Source organism: Cheilinus undulatus, linkage group 16, assembly GCF_018320785.1.
Source record: "Cheilinus undulatus linkage group 16, ASM1832078v1, whole genome shotgun sequence".
Taxonomy (NCBI): domain Eukaryota; kingdom Metazoa; phylum Chordata; class Actinopteri; order Labriformes; family Labridae; genus Cheilinus; species Cheilinus undulatus.
This window is the reverse complement of record NC_054880.1, coordinates 38,988,214-39,007,887: the sequence shown is the minus strand read 5'-3', so window position 1 is coordinate 39,007,887 and position 19,674 is coordinate 38,988,214. Positions and strand designations below refer to the sequence as shown.

Sequence of the window (19,674 nt, the reverse complement as noted above, 5' to 3'; positions counted from 1 at the left end):
GCTAGTTAAATCTGACTAAGTGCCATTCAGCATCTTGACATATTTTGAGGGTAAGGAGAACTTATATCCAGCAGAGGGCGAAAACTGCTGACTGATGTTCACAGGTAAACTAATAACCAGCCATCCCAGTGCTGCACCCTGAGCCTTGTTTTCTTTTAATGCAACGTACAAGACTTCAATAATCGTGTGATTATGCCATATTACACGTAGCACACCCAGTCATGCCACTGATTTTAGTGAGTTTGAGGTCAGACCTGCACAAGGAAGTAGACGCACGTGGTCCCGCCCACCACATTCTTTAGCTCCTCTGATAGCAACAAGGTGGTTAGTGTTACCATGGTGACGTTCTTGGATGAGCTCAACAGTGTTTCAGTTTACAGCAACGTGATGGCTTTTCCTTCAGTCACTGACAGGGGGAAATTAACTCTCAGCAGCGGTCCTGTCACTTTTACTCTTGTAAACCGGGAAGTTAATTCTTTTACATTCATTCGGCTTTTTTTCTGCTGCTGGAGAATTCTTTTACATTAAACCTTAAGCTAAAGCAGCAATGAATGAAACCTTGTCGGTGTAAAGTTTACGACTGAGACATAGCAGGTAACTCGTGTTAACGTTGCAACGTCAGTTACTTTTGATGATAAACAAAATGTTAACTTCTTAATTTTTACCTATAAATTAAAGTTATTTGCATTTTTGTTTTCTCTTCACTTGCAGAAAAGCTGAGCAAGATGGACCGGGTAAAGCAGGTAACGTTAAAGTTAGCTAAAAGTTAGCTTATTTATGTTTGGATAACCGTTAACGGTACAGTCACCTTAATGTAGATAACGTGAAATACTTTAAATCTAATTTACCATTAAATGTGCTCTTTGAAATTGTGCCACTCTGGGTCAGTTTGGCTACATGTGCAATTTAAATAATATTTTTTTAGTATCTGCAGCTAATTCTGCGTTATTTGGGCAATTGTATGTATCTAATGGAGGATAAACACAATGAAGTGCCCTCTGGGGTCTTCTAAGGGGCAAAATTTGCCAAGGTGCCCTCTTTGGTGCCCTCTAAGTAGACAAAAAATTGCCCAAGTGCCCTCTTAGTGGACCATATTTAAATTTGTGCCATATATGTGTCCTTCTGAATACACAAACTTTGGTAACATGCCATCTTAAGTGCACTCTAAATCGATAAAATTTGACAAGTGCCCTCTTAAGTACCCTCTATGTGGACAAAAGAAAAATTATTGCCTTCTAAGTGGACAAAATTTGGCTTAGCGCCCTCTAAGTGGACAAAAGTTTAACAAAGGTTCCCTTTGCATAACAACATTTGACAAAGTGCCCAGTTGAGTGCCCTCCATACGGACAAAATTTGGCTTAGTGCCCTTTTAGTTGACAAAAATTTGACGAGATCCCCCCTGAATAGACACAACCTGACTAAGTACCTTCTTGAGTGCTGTCTGAATAGACAAAATTTGACAAAGCACCCTCTTAAGTGCCCTTTATGTGGACAAAATTTAAATTAGTGCCTTCTAAGTGAAAAAATATGGCTTAGCGTCCTCTAAATAGTTATATTGGCAAAGTGTATGGCTGCATTTAAATTGACAATACATATTTCCCTCATGCTGCTTTTCCAAAGGACAATATATGATTAAGTGTCCTCCAGGTCTGTCTTTAACTGGGCAGATGTATCATATTGTATCAATGTTAATCTACTGCCATATACTCAGCTTTTTAATTCATATGGTTTGTATAGATTTTCAAAGAGGTTCTTTTTGTTTCAACTGCAGATGGAGGATGACTCTATTTACAATATGAGCCAGAACAGGGGATTTTCTGTTCCCCCACCTTTGCCTGTGTCTTGTAATGCAGAACCGTCAGAACTGTATCAAGTAAGACTAACAGTCACTGTATCATGTCTAGAGACTGTCAGCTTTGCTCATAAGTTAAAAATATTTCAATTTGTGCTGTCATGTAACTTTCACACCGTTGTTTGATCTCAGATTGTCTCGAGGCACAGTCTTTATCCACCCATCCTTCAGCCCAATTCATGGACTAAAGCAATTCCTTTTAAAGAGCAACATCACCACCGCACTCCAAGTGAGTCTATTGCAAACAACTACAGCCCTGGGGCGCAGGACCTCAAGATTAAAAAACTCCAACACAGGCGCCTCACTGTCCGTCAGTTTTTGGCAAAATCAGCAAAGCCTTGTATCCTTCAAGTCAGAAATTATCTGGGTCCTTGTGACTAAAGGGGGTTTACCTGAAACTAAAAAAAAAAAAAAAAAAATGCCCCTTTGTTTTCTGATAGAAATATGAATATGAGCACTTAAGGCTACTCTAAAAATTTCTTGTACTGGATTTTTTTAACTTAATAAGATGTTTAGCATACATCCCACCTGGAAGGACACAAGCAATAACGCCAAGGAGAAGGTAGTTATCCCCTTAATGCTGCACATTTCAGTGACATCCTATGTCTCATTTGCTCTTTTACTAATGGAAATTGATCGGGTCTGTTCATGCTTTCACAGGGGTTCATCTTCTCAAGCTTCAATCTCTCCTCAGTCAAAATCCAGATCAAAAACCTTTTGCATCCCCAGCAGCAAACCTCTGAGACCTGAAGAGCAGCTGGACATCATGTACAACCAAGAAGAGAAGATAAAAGCGAAGGAGGGAGAACCCAAAGAGAGAGACCTGGAAGTAAGTATCAGTGAATTTAAAAATGAATGTGTTAGTCTTTTCATTCTCATCTTCTGACTGTCATCTGAATCTAACTCATACAGAGGTATATGTACTACGTCACCAATGGTGTCCCCATGTCTGCGCTAGCACCCAAGCCAGACCAGCCAATGATAGACATCATTCATCTGCTGCCTCCGGACACTGAAGATGATAAAAACCTCCAGATTATGAGAGCAAACTTAGAGGAAGAGGTCAAAAGAGATTATTACTTCAGCCTCAAGGAAAGCATAGGTAGATCTATGCTTTTGTAGCAGTCATTCTTTAAGTGTATCAGTGCTTTATTTGGACATGAAAACTAATATGTACTCCTTGTTGTTCCTTACCAGTGGACTACATTCTTATGGACCCGTCTGAGCGTCAGCGACTGTCTATATCCAGCGTTCCCACGCCTTTTCCTAGGAGGCTGATCCGTGCACCAGTGCCCTGGGCAGCTAGTTACAGGGAGGCTCACATGTGGCTGGATCAACATCTGTATACTGTCAGTCACATTATGGGTCATCTGCAGGGCATCTGGCTAAACAGGTAAGGCAGACTGTGAGAATGGGATAAGTGCTCTCTAGTACATCTATTCTGGTGGCTGTTTTGAAGTACATGAATTAAATTGTTGGGTTTTTTTATGCCTTTGTTTATTTCTTTTTTCAACATTCACAATATGGATTTATTTCTTTTTCTGCATTTTTGCAAATTGGAGCCATCCCATCCCCCATTTTCCACTGTGGCGGGAGGTCCCATATGAATAATGCATATCCAAAACACGTTGCAGTCCCAGAAAACACAAACACAAACAGCTATGACCAAAATACAAGTAGGTGAAACACCAGTGCAAACAAGTAAAAGACAGTAGTTGTGTTGCAGCAACTTGCTGTTGTCTTCACTTGTTTACGCTGGTGTTTCACCTACTTGTATGTTGGTCATGGCTGTTTGCGTTTATGTTTTCTGATTTTTGATATGGATTTGTGTTGGACTTCCCAGCTACTTCTCCCTTAATTGTTTGTTGTGGCTGTCTTTAACATTAGAAGCTTTCTGCCTCATATCTTTTATGCACACGCTCTTATTCATATTTGATTTAGGATTATTTGTATATACAGTGGTAAATTAGTATATTAGTGTTTCTCATGTGCTAAGTAACATTGTAGATAAAAGTCAAATAAATCCGAATCTTTTTTTTAGCTTCTCATCCCTAAGATTTGTTCGACTAGAGGACCTTTCCTCCACCAGCCTCCCCCTCCTGCCATCTGAGTTTGAGGAGTTTGTCCAGAAACAGTGCCAAACCACAAGAGATGAACTGGTCCAAAAGTGAGTACTGCCAGTTACCAGGCTCTCAAAAACAGCCAGACTGTCAGTAACAGCATCATGTGCTTATGCTTGTCTTGTCTTTGGTTTGTATGTCCACAGTATGGACATAACCAAGAGAGCTAATCCCGTTGTGTATGCAGTCTCGTGTTTCCACCTTGTCCACTTTGTCAGGCTTATGTCAAGCTGTCTTTCAGGGGATTGTTTTACACGCTGCCTCACTTTAGGATTCCATTGCATCTTTTGTCTCCTGCCTGTTGTGGGGCTTGTTAGACTTTGTAGCAACCCTGCAGAAAGTAGGACAGCATGACTGAAATATGAGCCAGGGTAATTTGTTGAAACTAGCTACTGTTGTTTATTTTCATGTTTGCAATTTGTACCTGATGGGGGACCATTATTCTGCAGTGACTCAGCATCCCATGCCAACCATACCAAGAGCATGTCACGTCTCTGTGGTTGTGTTAGTTTGTTAAATAATGGCTGGAACAAGGGGAGTTTAGGGGTAGGAGTTGCAGGGTAAATCATAATAAGATAGGATCCGATCCGTTCCATCATGATCTAAAAAATGATAAAATAAGTCAGAATGCTAAGGCACACCAATGCTGTGCAATACAGTGCTCAGTGCAAAGATATGACGTATTGTACTATTAACATATATCAGAAAAGGAGTCCAGGTCTTTACAAATGTGTTAGAGGCTCCAGCCAAAGTCAGTCAAATTTTTTCCAGTTTGAGAAAAAAAGATCCTCCTTGATCCACATTCAAAATGTGGAGATGAGGATTTCCACTTGAACAGTATTAGTCGTCTGGCCAGTAAAGATGTAAATGCCATCAAGTCTTTATTAGCAGAAGAAAAATTTTGTGGAAAAGGTACCTCACTAAACAAAACAGGTAAATAACTATTTTCACATTTTTTGATATTCTGTAGCTTATTCCATACAATTGCAATATGCTGATTGGTGCAATTTAGTCAAATGTCCAGTTATTTTGATGCTTTCATATTTACCAACAAAACTTCACTTACTACCACTATCTCCTCTCAGGTGGCTGCCCTTCTGCGCGTCACTCTTCGACAGTGAGAGCTTGGGGGAGCCTCAGGAGTTCTTTAGCTGTATCGCTGTTCTCATGTCACTACAACTCCGAAGTTTGGTCATTGAATCACTGGAGGACCTGTTATATTTCTTCACTTTACACAAGGTCCTGAAACCTTTTTTGTTTTTTGAAGCTTAAAGAGTCTTGGGAACTTTGTAACCCAGATCTACTCTATTTTAACTGCTATTTTAATCAGCTACTGTTGTCTGTGATTTTCAGAGTGGGAATGACTTTGGTGATGTGTATGATGAGATGAAGTTTGTGAAGTCTCAGGTGCTGCTGGTAGAGCTGCAGGTTTATGAGATTCACATTGACTTTAGACCGAGCTTTCATGAATGCTGGGAGCTCATCCAGCGAGCCTTCATGGAAATCATCAAGAGTGCTGAGAAGATCCAAAGGGTAAGGTCTACAAACCCCAATTCAAAAAAAGCTGGGACACTGTGAAAAATGGGACTGAAAAAAGAATACACTGATTTATCCTTTTCAACCTATATTCAACTGAATACAGCACAAAAACGGGCTACTGACATTCAAGACTGTAAAGTTTTTTTGTAGATACATACAAATTTGGAATTTTATGCATGCAACACATTCAGAAAGATCGGGACAGGAGCATGTTACCTTTGTGTAACATTACCTTTGATTCAGCCAACAATCTGTAAGCACTGGGGGACTGAAGACATTAATTGCTTAAGTATTGAAAGTGGACTGCATATAGGCCAGTCTAGAACCTGCACTCTTTTGCTGTGAAGCAATGCTGTTGCTGGAATAAGCAGGGACTTCCTAAAACAGATTTCATCTGGATGACAATCACAAAAATGCTAGTTTTTGGTGCAGTTCCACCTGAGAGGTTAAAGGTCATGGGTATTCAGTGTCAGTTTTCAGCCTTGCTCCTTACATGCAGAGATTTCTCTAGATTCTGTGAATTATTTGATGATATTACGGACTGTAGATGGGGAAATCTTTAGACTCTTCACAGCTGAACATTGAGGAATGTTGTTTAAAATCATTGGACTATTTTCCCACACAGTCTCTCATAAAGTGGAGAACCTCAAACCAGTAATTGTGAACAACTAAGCCTTTCAGGAGTTCTCTTTTAAATCAATAATGGTACTATTCATTTAAGGATAGTCTTAAATAGTCTTAAATTACACACTCGAAATTTAAGGCCATAAAGTCATAAAGAGTCTGATTTTTATCAGTAGAGGTCTTAGATTTTAGAAAGCACTTTGATCAAGATATTTCCTTATCCAGTCTTTGTTTTCTAGCCAACCTTGTACAATTTTAATCATCTTCTTCTTCAAATTGTTGCATGAATATCCCCCATAATTTAAGGAATTAAGTGTTGGGTGTTCCAAATGTTCAGGGGGAGACCCCTGTTTGATTTTATCTCACTGTGATTTAATAAACTTGGTACCATTGTGAAACATCAGTCCAGCTCTCTAAAATATGGACTGCCTGATTGCCCATTAAAAATCTGTGCAGTCCACCCATATTTTGACAGGTCTTCCCTAACAGCAAAAAACCATTATATTTTGATAATTAGACTTTTTAAAATCAGAAATCACAGAATTTGGTCATTTGGAATTTGGACAATTTGGACACCAACATGTCTTTTTCCCTGTGCAATTTGACATTTCATAGACATTGCATTAAATCAGAAAATTCAACCATGGTCAGGCATGAAATCTCATAATTTTCATTGTTGACCGTGCTAATTTTTCTCAGTTCGAGTCTGAAAAAGTCTTAAAAAGTCTGAAATCTGACTTTTAGAGTGTGCAGAAACCTGGTACTGTACTCTTGACTGATTGCCTCAGTGGCCAGCTGGACTCCTTTGTGACAACTTCTTTTTGATGCATCTTTGGGTATGGTTTGCAAGACCATGTGTCTAATGCTGATGTGCAAGAGGAAGAGCGGGGATGGGAAGGGTCAGCTGCTTGATATCAGAACGGCAGCTGCACATTTATGGCACCTGCTTTCCAGCTCAATGCATACTGGTTACCCAGGACCTGGTGGGCTGGTCCACACGCCAGGGGCGGCCGCGTATGTCATGGAAAGGGCAGCCAGAAGGACACCTGGAGAGATGAGGCATGGGCCTGGGAGGATGGTGAACTAGGGAACCGGCATATGCTCCAGTACCTGATCTGACTTTTTAAGCATTCCACATCTTTCTTCCTCCTGTCTCAGTTTTTTGTTTTTTGAACAGCTTGGCTTTTGCTGTATTCACTTGAATTTAGATTGAAAAGGATTTGCAAATCACTGTTTTCTGATTTTATTAACATTTACGCAATGTTCCAACTTTTTTGGAAATCCAGTTTTACAGAATAACTGTTTCTCTCTTTAATGCAACAATTATTTACAGTATAAAGTGTGACTGATCTTTTCCAGGTGGAATATCTCCTCTTGCCCCATTGCAACAACATGTACATCCGCACCGTTCGTCCTGATGAGCCGTTGGTTATAAATCTCATCGACAAAGCCAAAGAAGTGTTCCAAAAAAACACAGTGGGACCTAAAAAGTACTCACACATGAATTGATCTTGTTTATTTCAGTTAATTTGACATGTCAGCAAGAATACCAGATATTCTAATGCCACATTTCACTCTTCAGTTATTTGAATGTATATGAAAAATACAGCAATCTACTGGACCATACAGCAAAGCAGGAGCTATCTGCCTTTCTAAAAGAGAAGCACTCATTAGAAGGGTTCACAAAGGTAAATCAGACTTAAGATTATCTGATCTAACAGGCATTTATTATCTACTGTTTCATTGCCTTTTCTTCTTCTCTTTTTTCTCTTAAGAAAATTGAGAGCTTAAATCAAGTAAGGAAGGAGATCGCCTCACTGCGTGTTACCGTGCCCCTGTCAATGTTTTGTCTGTATGCCGGCAACCTTAATGATGACCTGTGTGAGCGTGCTAAGAAACTCAAAGACAAGATCGTCAAGTTTGAAGTGGAGGAGAACAGAGAGCTTAACAAAGGGTGAGGAAAACTCTCCACCTCCTAAACCTGTTAAAAAGCATTGACATTTTCTTTTCTTTCTTCAGTTTAAATTGCAAGTCAGTCATGCAGTTATTTTGAAAAGAGAGAAAGTAAACCACATGCTTCATTGTTGCCCAGGATTTGTCAAAAATATGAGGAGATTACTGAGACGGTCAGAAAACCCCCAAAAACCACAGAGGAGCTGGTTTCTCTCAGTCACTACATTAAAAAGTCCAAGGATGTGACTGTTTGCAAGCTAATCGATGAGGTTGATGAAGCATCATACCGCCTCAGCTTCCTCATGGACTATGCCACACTATCATGTATGTGAAACCTCTTGTAGTAATTGTAGCAGTTGTCAAAAGTGAACTGTTTCTTCCTCTGTTTTAAATCCAAATCTCTTTCCATTTGTAGTGATAATAAATTGAGCAGTAATTTTTTTTCTCTCTTTCTTTAGCTGATGACTTGCGGCTGAACTCCCGTGTATTCCAGTGGCCCAATCAGATCCTGATTGAGCTTGAAGACAGCAAGAGTCATCTAACAACCATGACAGAAGAGGCTGAGGACTACCTCCAGACGAGGTAACATAGAAGTAGACACTAGCACAGCTAAAAGTGCTCTTTCTGCCATGGTCAGTGATAACAGATCCATAAAAACAAGAGTCCTTTGAAATAGTCTTTTTTGGTTAGAAAGGTTCCTAACTCAGGGAAATGACCTGGAAGTATGCTATATGGACAAAAGTATTGGGCCACACCTGTTATTTATTAAAATTAAGGTGTTTTAATCAGACCTGTTGCCACAGGTGTGTAAAAACCAAGCTCCTAGCCATGCAGTCTCCATTTGCAAACATTTGTGATCCTAAATGGGTTGTTCTAAGGAATTCAGTGACTTGAAGTGTGGTTCTGTGATGAATGCCACCTTTGCAACAAGACAGTTAGGGAAATTTCACTGCTGCCTTTTCTGTAATTGATTATATTAGGAAGTGGAAGCATTTAGGAACAACAGCAACTCAACCACAAAGCAGAAGACCATGTAAAAACACAGAGTGGGGACTGCTAAGGCGCATGGCTCTATAGCTGGACTTCCACTGGCATTGTTGTAAGCATAAAGAGTGTGTGGTGGGAGCTTCATGAATGGGTTTCCACGGCTGTACAGCTGCATGCAAGCCTCACACCATCAAGTCAAATGCCAAGCTTCAGATGATGATTCCGATGGTTTAAAGCTCGTGGATACTGGACTGTGGAGCAGTGGAAACTTTTTATGTGGAGTAATAAATCACACTTCTCTGTTCAGCAGTCAGGTGGGTGAGTCTGGGTTTGGTGGATGCTGGGGGACATTACTTGCCTGACTGCATTGTGCCAACTGGGAAGTCTCGTGTAGGAGGGCTAATGGTATGGGGCTATTTTTCAGAGTTTGGGTTAGACCCCTTATCTCTAAATGCTTCAGCATCCCAAAACATTTTGGACAATGCTGTGCTTCCAACTGTGTGGCAGGAGTTTTGTGAAGGCCCTTTTCTATTCCAGCATGACTGACCCAGTGCATAAAGCAGGAACTATAAAGATATGGTTTGATGAATTTGGTACAGAAGAACTTGACTGGGCCGCACAGAGCCCTGACCTCAACCCCATCTGGCACCTTTGGAATAAACTGGAACAGAGATTGCGAACCAGACCTTCTCATCCAACACGAATGCCTGACCTCATAAAAGCTCTACAGAATGAATGGGCACAAATTCCCACAGAAACACCCCAAACCTTTTAAAAAGTATTCCGAGATGAGTGGAAGCTGTTATAGCTGAAAAAGAGGGACCAACTACATATTAAAGTAAATGTATTTGAACACAAAATCACTACATCTACAGACCCTGTTGGTGTAATGGTCAGGCTGCTGAATACTTTCGTCCATGTCATGTACGTAAGTGTCAGTCATAATAAGAGCCTTTTCAAATTCTCTTAAACCCTGGTTCTCAACTGGTAGGATGGGACCAAAAAGTGAGTCAGGAAACCATTTTCAGTGAGCCACAGATTTGTGCCTGGAAAAAATATGTGTCAAATAATCTATGGCATGCTTTTATCTTGAAGGATATGTCTTTATCTCTTTGCTCTGTTGCATCTTTAGTTTCATATCAAATCAAATCTCCTGCATTCTTCATTTAAAATATAAAGTTATGATTAAAAATCTTAATTGATTTGGGTCCTGATTTCTCATTAAAGAGGTAGAGGTGGATCCTGACAGTAAACCAGTGAAGAACAACTGCTCTGAAAGATAAGGAAAAGAGCTCCATTGCTTTATTTGTTATCTCCTTAAGCATATGAAGCAATTGGCCACCCCTTTAAAAAGGAGGATAATGAAATATCACCTACTACTGCTTGTGTCAACTTCATTTAAAACAGCGCACATGTTCATGAAAAAAAGTGATCAGCGTGACTGTAGTTGATCTAAATGTCACCTGCACTCAATCAAACAATAGTTATTCTTCATCCAATAAACATTTGATGGATGTGGATAAATATAAGAGGAAAGAGGGGTGAGCATGTGGCAACTGTGTCACCCCACCTGTAACATTTATCTCTTTTTACTTTATCTCAACCTCCAGTTAATTAATTGGTAATTTATTTAAACTGAATTTGTTTATTTTGAGATATTAAAAGAGTTTAGTAAAAGTTTAATGGAGTAGAGCAGCTGCTCCTTCAAACTGAAAGAAGCCAGTTGAGGTGGTTCAGGCATCGGATAAAGATGTCTCCCTTTTGAGGTCTTCAGGGCAGTCTCAAACTGAGAGGAGACCTTGGGGTAAACCCAGAACTTGCTGGAGGGATTAAATTCCCAAAAGTGTCTCAAACAACTGAAGTGCAAACTCGCTTTTCTCCCTTTGACTGTCTCAGGGTCATGGACTTTGAAAAGAGGCTACAGGATGTGGAAGAAGAAATACAGGCTTTTAAGGGAAAAGCAATAATGTCCATGGAGGAGATGAAGAACAATGTGGAAAATCTGGCTCAAATTACTGCCAATCTTGAGTCTGCTGTCACTGATCTTGAGGTAAACACTGCAAAGCTACTGTGTAAGATCGCAATTACTCAAATACTTCCTCTGATTTAGAGACTTAAAACCCAACTAGATTGTAATTTCTTCAACTGTCATGTCTTCAGGATATCAACAAAGAGCAGACTTTGCTGGAAAAGGAGCAGAGCCAGTTCCCAATGCTACAGACTCTGATAGCTGAAAAACAGCCATATGAGCAGCTCTGGACCACAGCACTAAACTTCCAAAGCCTGTCAGATGTGTGGATGAACGGTGAGTGACTCACAATGGCTTTTTTTTATCAGCCAAAACTGACTGCTTTTATAGAGAGAGTGCACGCAGAATGCACTGTTCTTTTCACACCACTATGCTTCTTTTATGATTACATTCCCAGGACCTTTCCGACAACTGGATGCTGAGAAAATCTCTGATGAGCTTGACAACATGTGGAGGACCATGCACAAACTGACTAAGACCTTCTCTAATCTTCCCTGGCCTTTTCGTGTGGCCAAAAACTCAAAAAGCGAGATAGACCTTTTCAAGCAGCACCTCCCCATCCTGACGACCATCTGCAACCCAGGAATCAAAGACCGCCACTGGGAGAAGGTCGTCTGAATTAATTTTTCTCTTTGATTCATTAGCTCAGCTGACACATGTAGCAATCCGGTGTCAGATTCACTTTGTAAGGACCAACTGTCCGTTGTCTCCTGTGATCCATGAAGCCCATGTGAATAATTTATAACTCTTTTTTTCTGTCTGCAGATCAGCAGCATTGTGGGCTTTGAAGTCAAACCAGATGAGAACAGTTCACTGAAGAACATGCTGGACCTCGGGCTTTCCAAGTTCTCAAACAAGTACGACACTGACATGACACCATGTTCACTTTAGGCCATGACACAGGAAAAATATGCCATATGCCATTACTTTGGTCAGTATTGTAATAATGAGATGAAGTGTGATAAATGAGCAAACATTAACAGTGCAGATTAGCTAGTTATTATTATTTTAAATCTCTTCTTTTTAAAGGGGACATATCATTAAAACCCACTTTTTTGAATTTTTGCATACAGAATATAAAATAAGTCAATCTGTTTCTTTCTTTGGGGTCCACCTATCTGTCTGAAAACAGGAAATCTGATGGTCTTGCTCCTTATGACATGCCTGTAAACCTGCCCATAAAGCAGTATATTCATCCAAAAATCTCTACCCACATGCACTGAAACAAGCAGCTGTACTCAAGTAGACACGTCCCACTTAAAGGGGTCGAGTGAGAAGGGATTTATTTCCATTTAAAGAGACACACACCAAAATTTTCTAAGAAGTTTTTTAGAGCTGGTTTAGATGAGATCAAAAATCTCCTCGAGTACTTGATTCATTTTGACCACCCTGCTAAAGGTTGTAAATGATACTCAAATGATTTTAAATAAAAACAACATAGAAGTTCTCATTTTTCTAGACCTAAGCTTAGCATTTGACAGAATTGACCATGAGGTTTTAATCAATAAACTTGAGAAATGGACTGGTCTCTCTGACCCTGTTTTAGTTCTTATCTTTTTGCACCAAGGCAGTTTTACATCAGCCTTGGTGCTTGTGTGTCACAGCCTCATGATTTTAATCATTTTTATAGTGCCTACAACAAGGGTCATCAACTAGACTTGGACAAGGGCCAGCTTTTTCCTATACGGGCACTTTTGGGGCCGATCTCTTAAAAAAAAACAAAATACAGTTTTAAAATGGTCTCATTAGCATATTTTTGTTTAAATATTTTAATTTTCTTTCAAATGTATGTATTTCTTAGGCTCTAACAGTGAGATCAGTCCTATTTATCACAGCCAGCTACAAGGGGGAGCTTGAGATATTTTAGCTGATTATTCCAGAAGCAAAAAGTTGACATAGAAAATGGCAGTTTTATCAGAAATGGAGTGATAAAATTGTGTATAACATGCGTCCTATTTGCAAGTAACAGCTGGTTTTCTGGAAAAAAAAAAAAAAGATGGACGAAACATAGTCATGTTGATGAAACTTTCAAGCCCAGTTGTTTTTGGAGTTGTTTTAATAGCTGTTGTGAGCTTATCTTTAAAAAAAAGAAAAAAAACCACACGACATATCTTTTCCTCTGCACATGTTCAGAATTTGGTGATGCTCTGGGGGCCACATGGAAGCATGTGGGGGGGCCTGATGTGGCCCCTGGGCCACCAGTTGATGATCACTGGCCTACAAAAAGTATTCATCACCTTGGATGTCTTATTCTTCAGTTGATTTGATAAATCAATCATAGTCAATATCATTTTTGTTTTTGACAAAAAAAAATGACCGAAAAAACTCTACAAAGTAATGTCAATTTAAAAAAAGCATGTAATGTAAAATATGTGATTTCGTAAATTTTCACCCCCTTTAAAAGTGACTGACCTAATTCAGCAGAGGTCCAGCCAATTAGTGCTAGTAGTCTCACAATTTGTAAAATGGGGATCACCAGAGTGCAGTGAAAGTTTCTCCAGTAGTATAAAGACACCTGTGTCTGGAAGGTCCAATCACTGGTTTATCATTATTCCTGGCTACCATTGCATCATGAAGACAACAGAATTATTTGACATTACTTTGTAGAAACCTGTTTTCACTTTGACATTAAAGAGGGGTTTTTTTTGTATGTTTTTTTTATTAAAAAAGCCAAATTATATTGACCAGGATTGATTTATAAAATCAGTTAAAGGGTAAAACATCCAAGGGGGTGAATGCTGTTTACAGGCACTGTGCTTGTGTTGGCAACATTTCTATCCTTGCTCCATTATAATTTGAAGAAGCTTTTTTTTAACAGATTAGCCTGAAGGTATCAGATTGCTTGCTTTAGCTTCTTCTGACTTGAACAGAAGGATCAGAAAGTAAGGCCGCAATACCTAGACCTTTTATTCACATGGAAGATGAATGCATAATGAGTGAGAACGCATTTTAAGTTGCAATTATATTTGCATTGCGAAAAATAGGTCTTTGGTATTTGTAAATTTCAATGTACAACTCATGTTGGCCAAAGTGCAAAGAAAAATGTAAACACTGCAGCATGATTTGGGCACACCCGTGAGTGTTAAATTTAAATCTTACCTTAAAACTACAGGATATTAATTATGACTTATAATGAGCCGGTGGTTAAAAAGTGTTTTTGATTTCTGCTGTAGGTTGGAGGAGATTGGAGCAGCAGCCAGTAAGGAATACTCTCTGGAAAAAGCGATGGACAAGATGAAAAACGAATGGGCTGACCTTCAGTTTTCCTTCACTCCATACAGAGATACAGTATGATTAACATAAACATATCACATAATTCATGTTTAACAATGGCTGAAAATGCTGAAGCATAGTGAAAGCAGCCTCTGCCAAAGAATCACACCTTACTGGTGAAACTATAAAATAATAGCATTTGTTTTCTCGCTGCCTTCACTTAAACTGCCACTTTGTTTTCCTACAGTAGATTGACTTTATGTTGTACTAACAACTCTACATTTTTATCATAGGGGACTAATATTGTGTCAGCAGTGGACGACATCCAAGTGCTTCTTGACGACCACATCGTTAAGACTCAGACAATGAGAGGTTCACCTTTCATTAAACCTATCGAGGCTGAATGTAAGGTAAGGTGCTCTCTTATGAAATCAACAAAACACTGCCTTTGCTCAAGAATTCTTTGTATATCAAAAAGACAGGTACTTTAAAGGAACAGTCTAACATGCTAGATAGATGTGAGAAAACCAGACATAAAATAGTTTGTTTTGTATTCCTTTCACTCAAATTAACCTGCAACAAAACTTACTCTCCATTAGTGTTTGCAGCAGCCTGCGCACAATTTCATGCCAGAAGAAGTAACAAAATTGCCCACTCTACAAAACACAACCTCAGCCTCACCACCCCATAAACCAGTGAATGTGGGGAGTAGCCATAAAAGAGCCTGAAAGAGGCTCAGAACAACCTGTTTGAGAAAGGCAGGAAGATAGAATCTCTGTGTGGAATTTCTTTGGTTTTCGGTTTGTTGCTTTGAAATATTAACAACACTTTTCTAATGATTTTTGACGGTACTGTTTTGTTTTTGAATTGCATTTGATGACAGGTGGCTTTTAATAATGCCATTTAATCAGGTAAACCATACTTGCAGTGGCAGTACTCCACCAAGCCCCATCCCCCTACATCCTACCAGGTGAAGCACAAAATGCACAGGCCAATTGTCACGGCAAACTGCCTATTCCATTTGGCTTGTAATGTCAGTACTGAAACACTTTTAACATCTCCCCTAGAAAAAAAATATCAGAAGGATATGAAAACAGAAGGCTACTTTACCTTTTCTAATTTTTGCCCTATTTTTTGCTTCTGCCATACGTGAATTAACCTGACATGCCAGATACCATTTCACATATCCATTGCATGGATATATTTCCCATTCATCTGGAAAAGCTTTCATAGAAAGCAGAAATTGGAAGGTGATTGAAGGAACATTCTGTCTGTCACATTCATGATGGACCAATCAGAGCGACAAGAAAAATAAGGATGTACGCATGTTCTTCTCCTGGCTTCACAGGCTACTTGTCTTCTCCCCCAGGATAAGCTTTCAGTGTGGCTCTTTTCTCTAATTTAAAAAAGAAATGTGGCCAAGTTCCAATTAAACTGCCTTTTTCCTACAACTACATCTAGGCTGACAGCTACCACAACAGCAGCCGTAGGCAGCAAACCTCAGCAAACCTCACCCATAAAACATGCCAAAGCTGACCAGGAGGAGAGCGAAATCTCCTTTTCCATCATAAAAAGCTTTCAGTGTAGCTCTTTGCTCTTGTCTTAAAGGGATACTTCAACATTTTGGAAAATTTGCCCATTGCCATAAACCCTATAGTCTTAGCCATAGGTTCGTTTCCTTTAGTTGTCAGTGCAAGCTGTTTCTAGTTCTGGGACGACAAATATACCAGCTGCAAAACTAATATTATGTAAGCAGACGTTATTTTTTGCTTTCCCTCATCAAACTCATCAAATACACAATCCAACAACTCCAAAACGCTCTTGTGGACAAGTTGTGACCTGTACATTCACCACGCTATGAAATAATAACGTTTAATTATGTAACATTACGACACATGAAGCAAATACTCTGAACTATTTCTTGAGTAAACCACTGGGCCGAGTGACACAGTGCAGCAGCCATGAGTGTAGTTCTGGCTTGCATTTAGCTTTAAAACATCTCCGTCTCGTAATGTTCCATGATTATTTCATAGCGTGGTGAATGTAAAGGTCACAACTTGCCCACGAGAGCGTTTTGGAGCTTTGGTATTGTGTATTTGATGAGTTTGACGAGGGAAAGCAAAAAATACCGTCTGCTTACATAGCGTTACCTGTGCAGCTGGTATATCGGTCCCCCCAGATCTAGAAACAGCTTGCACTGACAACTAATGGAAACGAACCTATTGCTAAGACTATAGGGATTATGGCAATGGGCGAATTTTCCAAAATGTTGAAGTATCCCTTTAACATAGACAAAACTGCCTTTGTGGCTACTACTGAGCTAACCACGCCACTATCAGCCATAATAAACTGATTCAGTATCTCAACCTCGTGCTGAAGCAGGTCAGCAGAAGCACAAAAACATCTCTCCCATCATGAAAAGCTTTAGTGTCATTTTCACTCTTTATTTCATACAGAAACATGGTCCAGGTCTGGTAGAACTGCTGCTATACTACAGCTACATCTGAGCTGATCACCTCACTGCTGGTAACATTACCAACGGCTTTCATTACGACTGAACTCCGCCCATAGCTACCACCTTGTTCTCTTTAAATGACGGCGATTAGTCTGATGTTGATTAGTCCAACATGGAGTCTGGCAAATCCATCTGCTTTGTAAGGTTGTGTGTGGGTACCACAGAAAATGAAAAGGTTTGTGTTTTCTGCAAAGGATGTGAGGCGTCAAATAAAATCCTGTGGTTTTTCATCAAGATTCATTTCTCTCATTAATGGTGTGTTACGCCGTCGATTTTGACACAATGTTGATATAGTCCGTACATTAAGTTGTATTAAAATAGGGAAATGATGTGATGTGATAAATGTTCTTTTTTGGATCGATCTGTTTTATGTGGATTGATTGGGATGCGTGCTGTTAGCAGCCACAGCTAAAAATACAGTAAATGTGTATCTTGAACAAGGCAGAGTGGTGCTTTTGAAATATGCCAGGGCCAGGCAGCACATGGTGTGGAATAGGGCTACACAATCAATCTAATCACAGTGGGAATGTCAGGCTTAAGACATAACACAGCAGATTTATCTTCATGAGTATAATTAAAGCAATACTGTGGCTACTTTTGAATACCCCTGGATCCTATACCACTACCCAATCTTATTCAGACTGTACTTTTTTAGTTAAATACAAAGTGTGACGGACTAAACACAGACCAGACATACATTTATTTAAAGGAATATTTTAATTAAATGTTTTTATTAATATTCACAAATCATAATTCATATTTTAACCAGGTTTTGGATAAGTCTATCCTTCCTACTGTAGTTTTAAAGCTCTTTGATCCTCTAACTGTACTGTTTTCGTGTTTAAACTCTTCTGTGTAGCAATGGGAGGACAAACTGCTGAGCATGCAGGACATCCTGGACTCCATGTTGACTTGTCAGGCTACTTGGCTCTACCTCGAACCAATCTTCAGCTCTGAGGACATCATCGCACAGATGCCTGAGGAAGGACGCAAGTTTGGTATCGTGGACGGCTACTGGAAGAACATCACAGCTGAAGCTGTAAGATCCAAGCAAGACACAGTCACCTGTTTGATCTATGAAAAGCAGATTCTAATGCACTTTCCTTTGCCTTGGATTCTGTGGGAATCCATTGGTACAGGTTAAAGACACACGTGTGCTGGTGGCCACAGACCAGCCAAACATGCTGGAGCAGCTCCAGGAGTCGAATGTGTTTCTAGATGACATCCAAAAAGGCCTCAATACTTACCTGGAGAAGAAGAGGCTCTATTTCCCAAGGTATGACCTCTAATACTAACCTACAAATCAAATATTTTATTAAATGTCATTAATTTTTCTTCCACTTTGTCCTCATCATACTCCCAGGTTCTTCTTCCTGTCAAACGATGAGCTTCTGGAGATCCTTTCTCAGACTAAGGATCCTCTCTGTGTGCAGCCTCACCTTAAAAAGTGCTTTGAGGGCATCGCCAAACTTGAATTTACCGAGGACATGGCGATAACTGGCATGATCAGCTCAGAGAAGGAGACGGTCCCTTTCACAGAGAAGATTTATCCAGCCCATGCAAAGGTATCAGATAGGCCAGTGGTTCCAACCTTGCGTCTGGGCACCCCTAGGGTAGAGGGTGACATGGAAAGGATTTTAATTCCCATTCCCATTTCCACAGAAATAATCCCACTTCCAAACCAGAGTAAGAAAAATCCCATCCAACTCATTTGAATAGTTGAATACATACCCAAACATGGCATCTGATGTATTTAATGTACTTGAGAAATGTTTCCTTTAAACAACATGTATGACTTTCTACTCAAGACCATTGTCAAACAAAGTGCAGCATGCAGGAGAAGGGTAAGATCGAGCCCTCAATGAACATACCCCAGTAAGCTTGATAGACAGATGGTTCTGTCTACTTTTCATTGAAAGTCACTCTTTTCCTCATTTTCTTTACTCCATTTCATAAAGGGTTGTTGCTTGCATTGTAGAGAAAGTGTTGGCTGCGGCGGTGAAAAAAGAATAGAAAACTACAAGCAAAATGGCTGCCAAGTTTGGTCAATACACAGTGCTTCCGTCCATTTCCTGTTAAAAAAAAAAAAATGAAGATAAAAACTGCATGTGCATTAAAATATTGGTCTATTGTTATGATGGTTTCTGTTCCCATCCACTCCCACTTACTCTTTTCCCTGTCCCTTCCCAATCATGTGATTGAATAGTGGAAGGACTCCCATCCCACAGGAATTTCATGATTCGCTGGAATCCAGCCTCTACCTTAGAGGGGACACTTAGATCTCTGGGGGGATAAGGGGCCCTGTCTGCTCTGACATCAAAATTGGATGTGCAAATATATAAAAACAAACAACAAAAATCATGATTAAAACCATGATGTACGACACCATATTAGGGCCACCCAATAAGATGAAAAACAATGAAGAGTACCTGTTAATGTTTGACGAAAAAGTTAACATTTCTGTGTGAAAAAAATTTGATTCTAAAGTTTTGTATTTACAAGAAACTAAACTATGAATTTCAGTGTCTAAAAAGTTGTAAATTTAGGAGGCAAAAATATCTTGAGTTTAGAAAGTCTTAAATTTTGATATTATAAACTGAAATATTTCAAGTTTTTTAAGTCATACATTTACAAGACCAAACTAAACCAGTAATTGGATAACCCCAGAAATGTCTCCTCTAAGTCTAGATGACGATTCAGAGCTAAAATCGCAAGGATTTCCTTATTGATCAGTCAGGGTAAAAAAAAAATATGATTCAGTCAGGCTGGCCACTGCAGGACTTGTGCAAGGAAATCAGCTGGTCTGATTTTCTTCCACACAGTTGTCTATTTTCAGCTAATC

General features: G+C 39.5%; 1 protein-coding gene across 1 annotated transcript in view; it reads left to right on the top strand.

The window, feature by feature from the left end:
* The first annotated feature begins 719 nt into the window (after nucleotides 1-719).
* The window catches only part of dnah3 (dynein axonemal heavy chain 3), a 44,321-nt gene continuing 25,366 nt past the window's right edge, over nucleotides 720-19,674 (top strand). Inside the window, exons 1-24 of the mRNA XM_041809238.1 lie at nucleotides 720-743; nucleotides 1,772-1,873; nucleotides 1,985-2,192; nucleotides 2,369-2,414; nucleotides 2,513-2,681; nucleotides 2,765-2,954; nucleotides 3,050-3,245; nucleotides 3,894-4,019; nucleotides 5,058-5,211; nucleotides 5,326-5,505; nucleotides 7,495-7,625; nucleotides 7,718-7,823; nucleotides 7,911-8,089; nucleotides 8,228-8,412; nucleotides 8,547-8,670; nucleotides 10,972-11,125; nucleotides 11,236-11,380; nucleotides 11,502-11,713; nucleotides 11,870-11,961; nucleotides 14,278-14,392; nucleotides 14,611-14,727; nucleotides 17,692-17,871; nucleotides 17,972-18,108; nucleotides 18,196-18,397. Coding sequence (XP_041665172.1) covers nucleotides 726-743; nucleotides 1,772-1,873; nucleotides 1,985-2,192; nucleotides 2,369-2,414; nucleotides 2,513-2,681; nucleotides 2,765-2,954; nucleotides 3,050-3,245; nucleotides 3,894-4,019; nucleotides 5,058-5,211; nucleotides 5,326-5,505; nucleotides 7,495-7,625; nucleotides 7,718-7,823; nucleotides 7,911-8,089; nucleotides 8,228-8,412; nucleotides 8,547-8,670; nucleotides 10,972-11,125; nucleotides 11,236-11,380; nucleotides 11,502-11,713; nucleotides 11,870-11,961; nucleotides 14,278-14,392; nucleotides 14,611-14,727; nucleotides 17,692-17,871; nucleotides 17,972-18,108; nucleotides 18,196-18,397 — 3,468 coding nt within the window. The 5' untranslated portion in view covers nucleotides 720-725. The remainder of the gene's footprint in view (nucleotides 744-1,771; nucleotides 1,874-1,984; nucleotides 2,193-2,368; nucleotides 2,415-2,512; nucleotides 2,682-2,764; nucleotides 2,955-3,049; nucleotides 3,246-3,893; nucleotides 4,020-5,057; nucleotides 5,212-5,325; nucleotides 5,506-7,494; nucleotides 7,626-7,717; nucleotides 7,824-7,910; nucleotides 8,090-8,227; nucleotides 8,413-8,546; nucleotides 8,671-10,971; nucleotides 11,126-11,235; nucleotides 11,381-11,501; nucleotides 11,714-11,869; nucleotides 11,962-14,277; nucleotides 14,393-14,610; nucleotides 14,728-17,691; nucleotides 17,872-17,971; nucleotides 18,109-18,195; nucleotides 18,398-19,674) is intronic.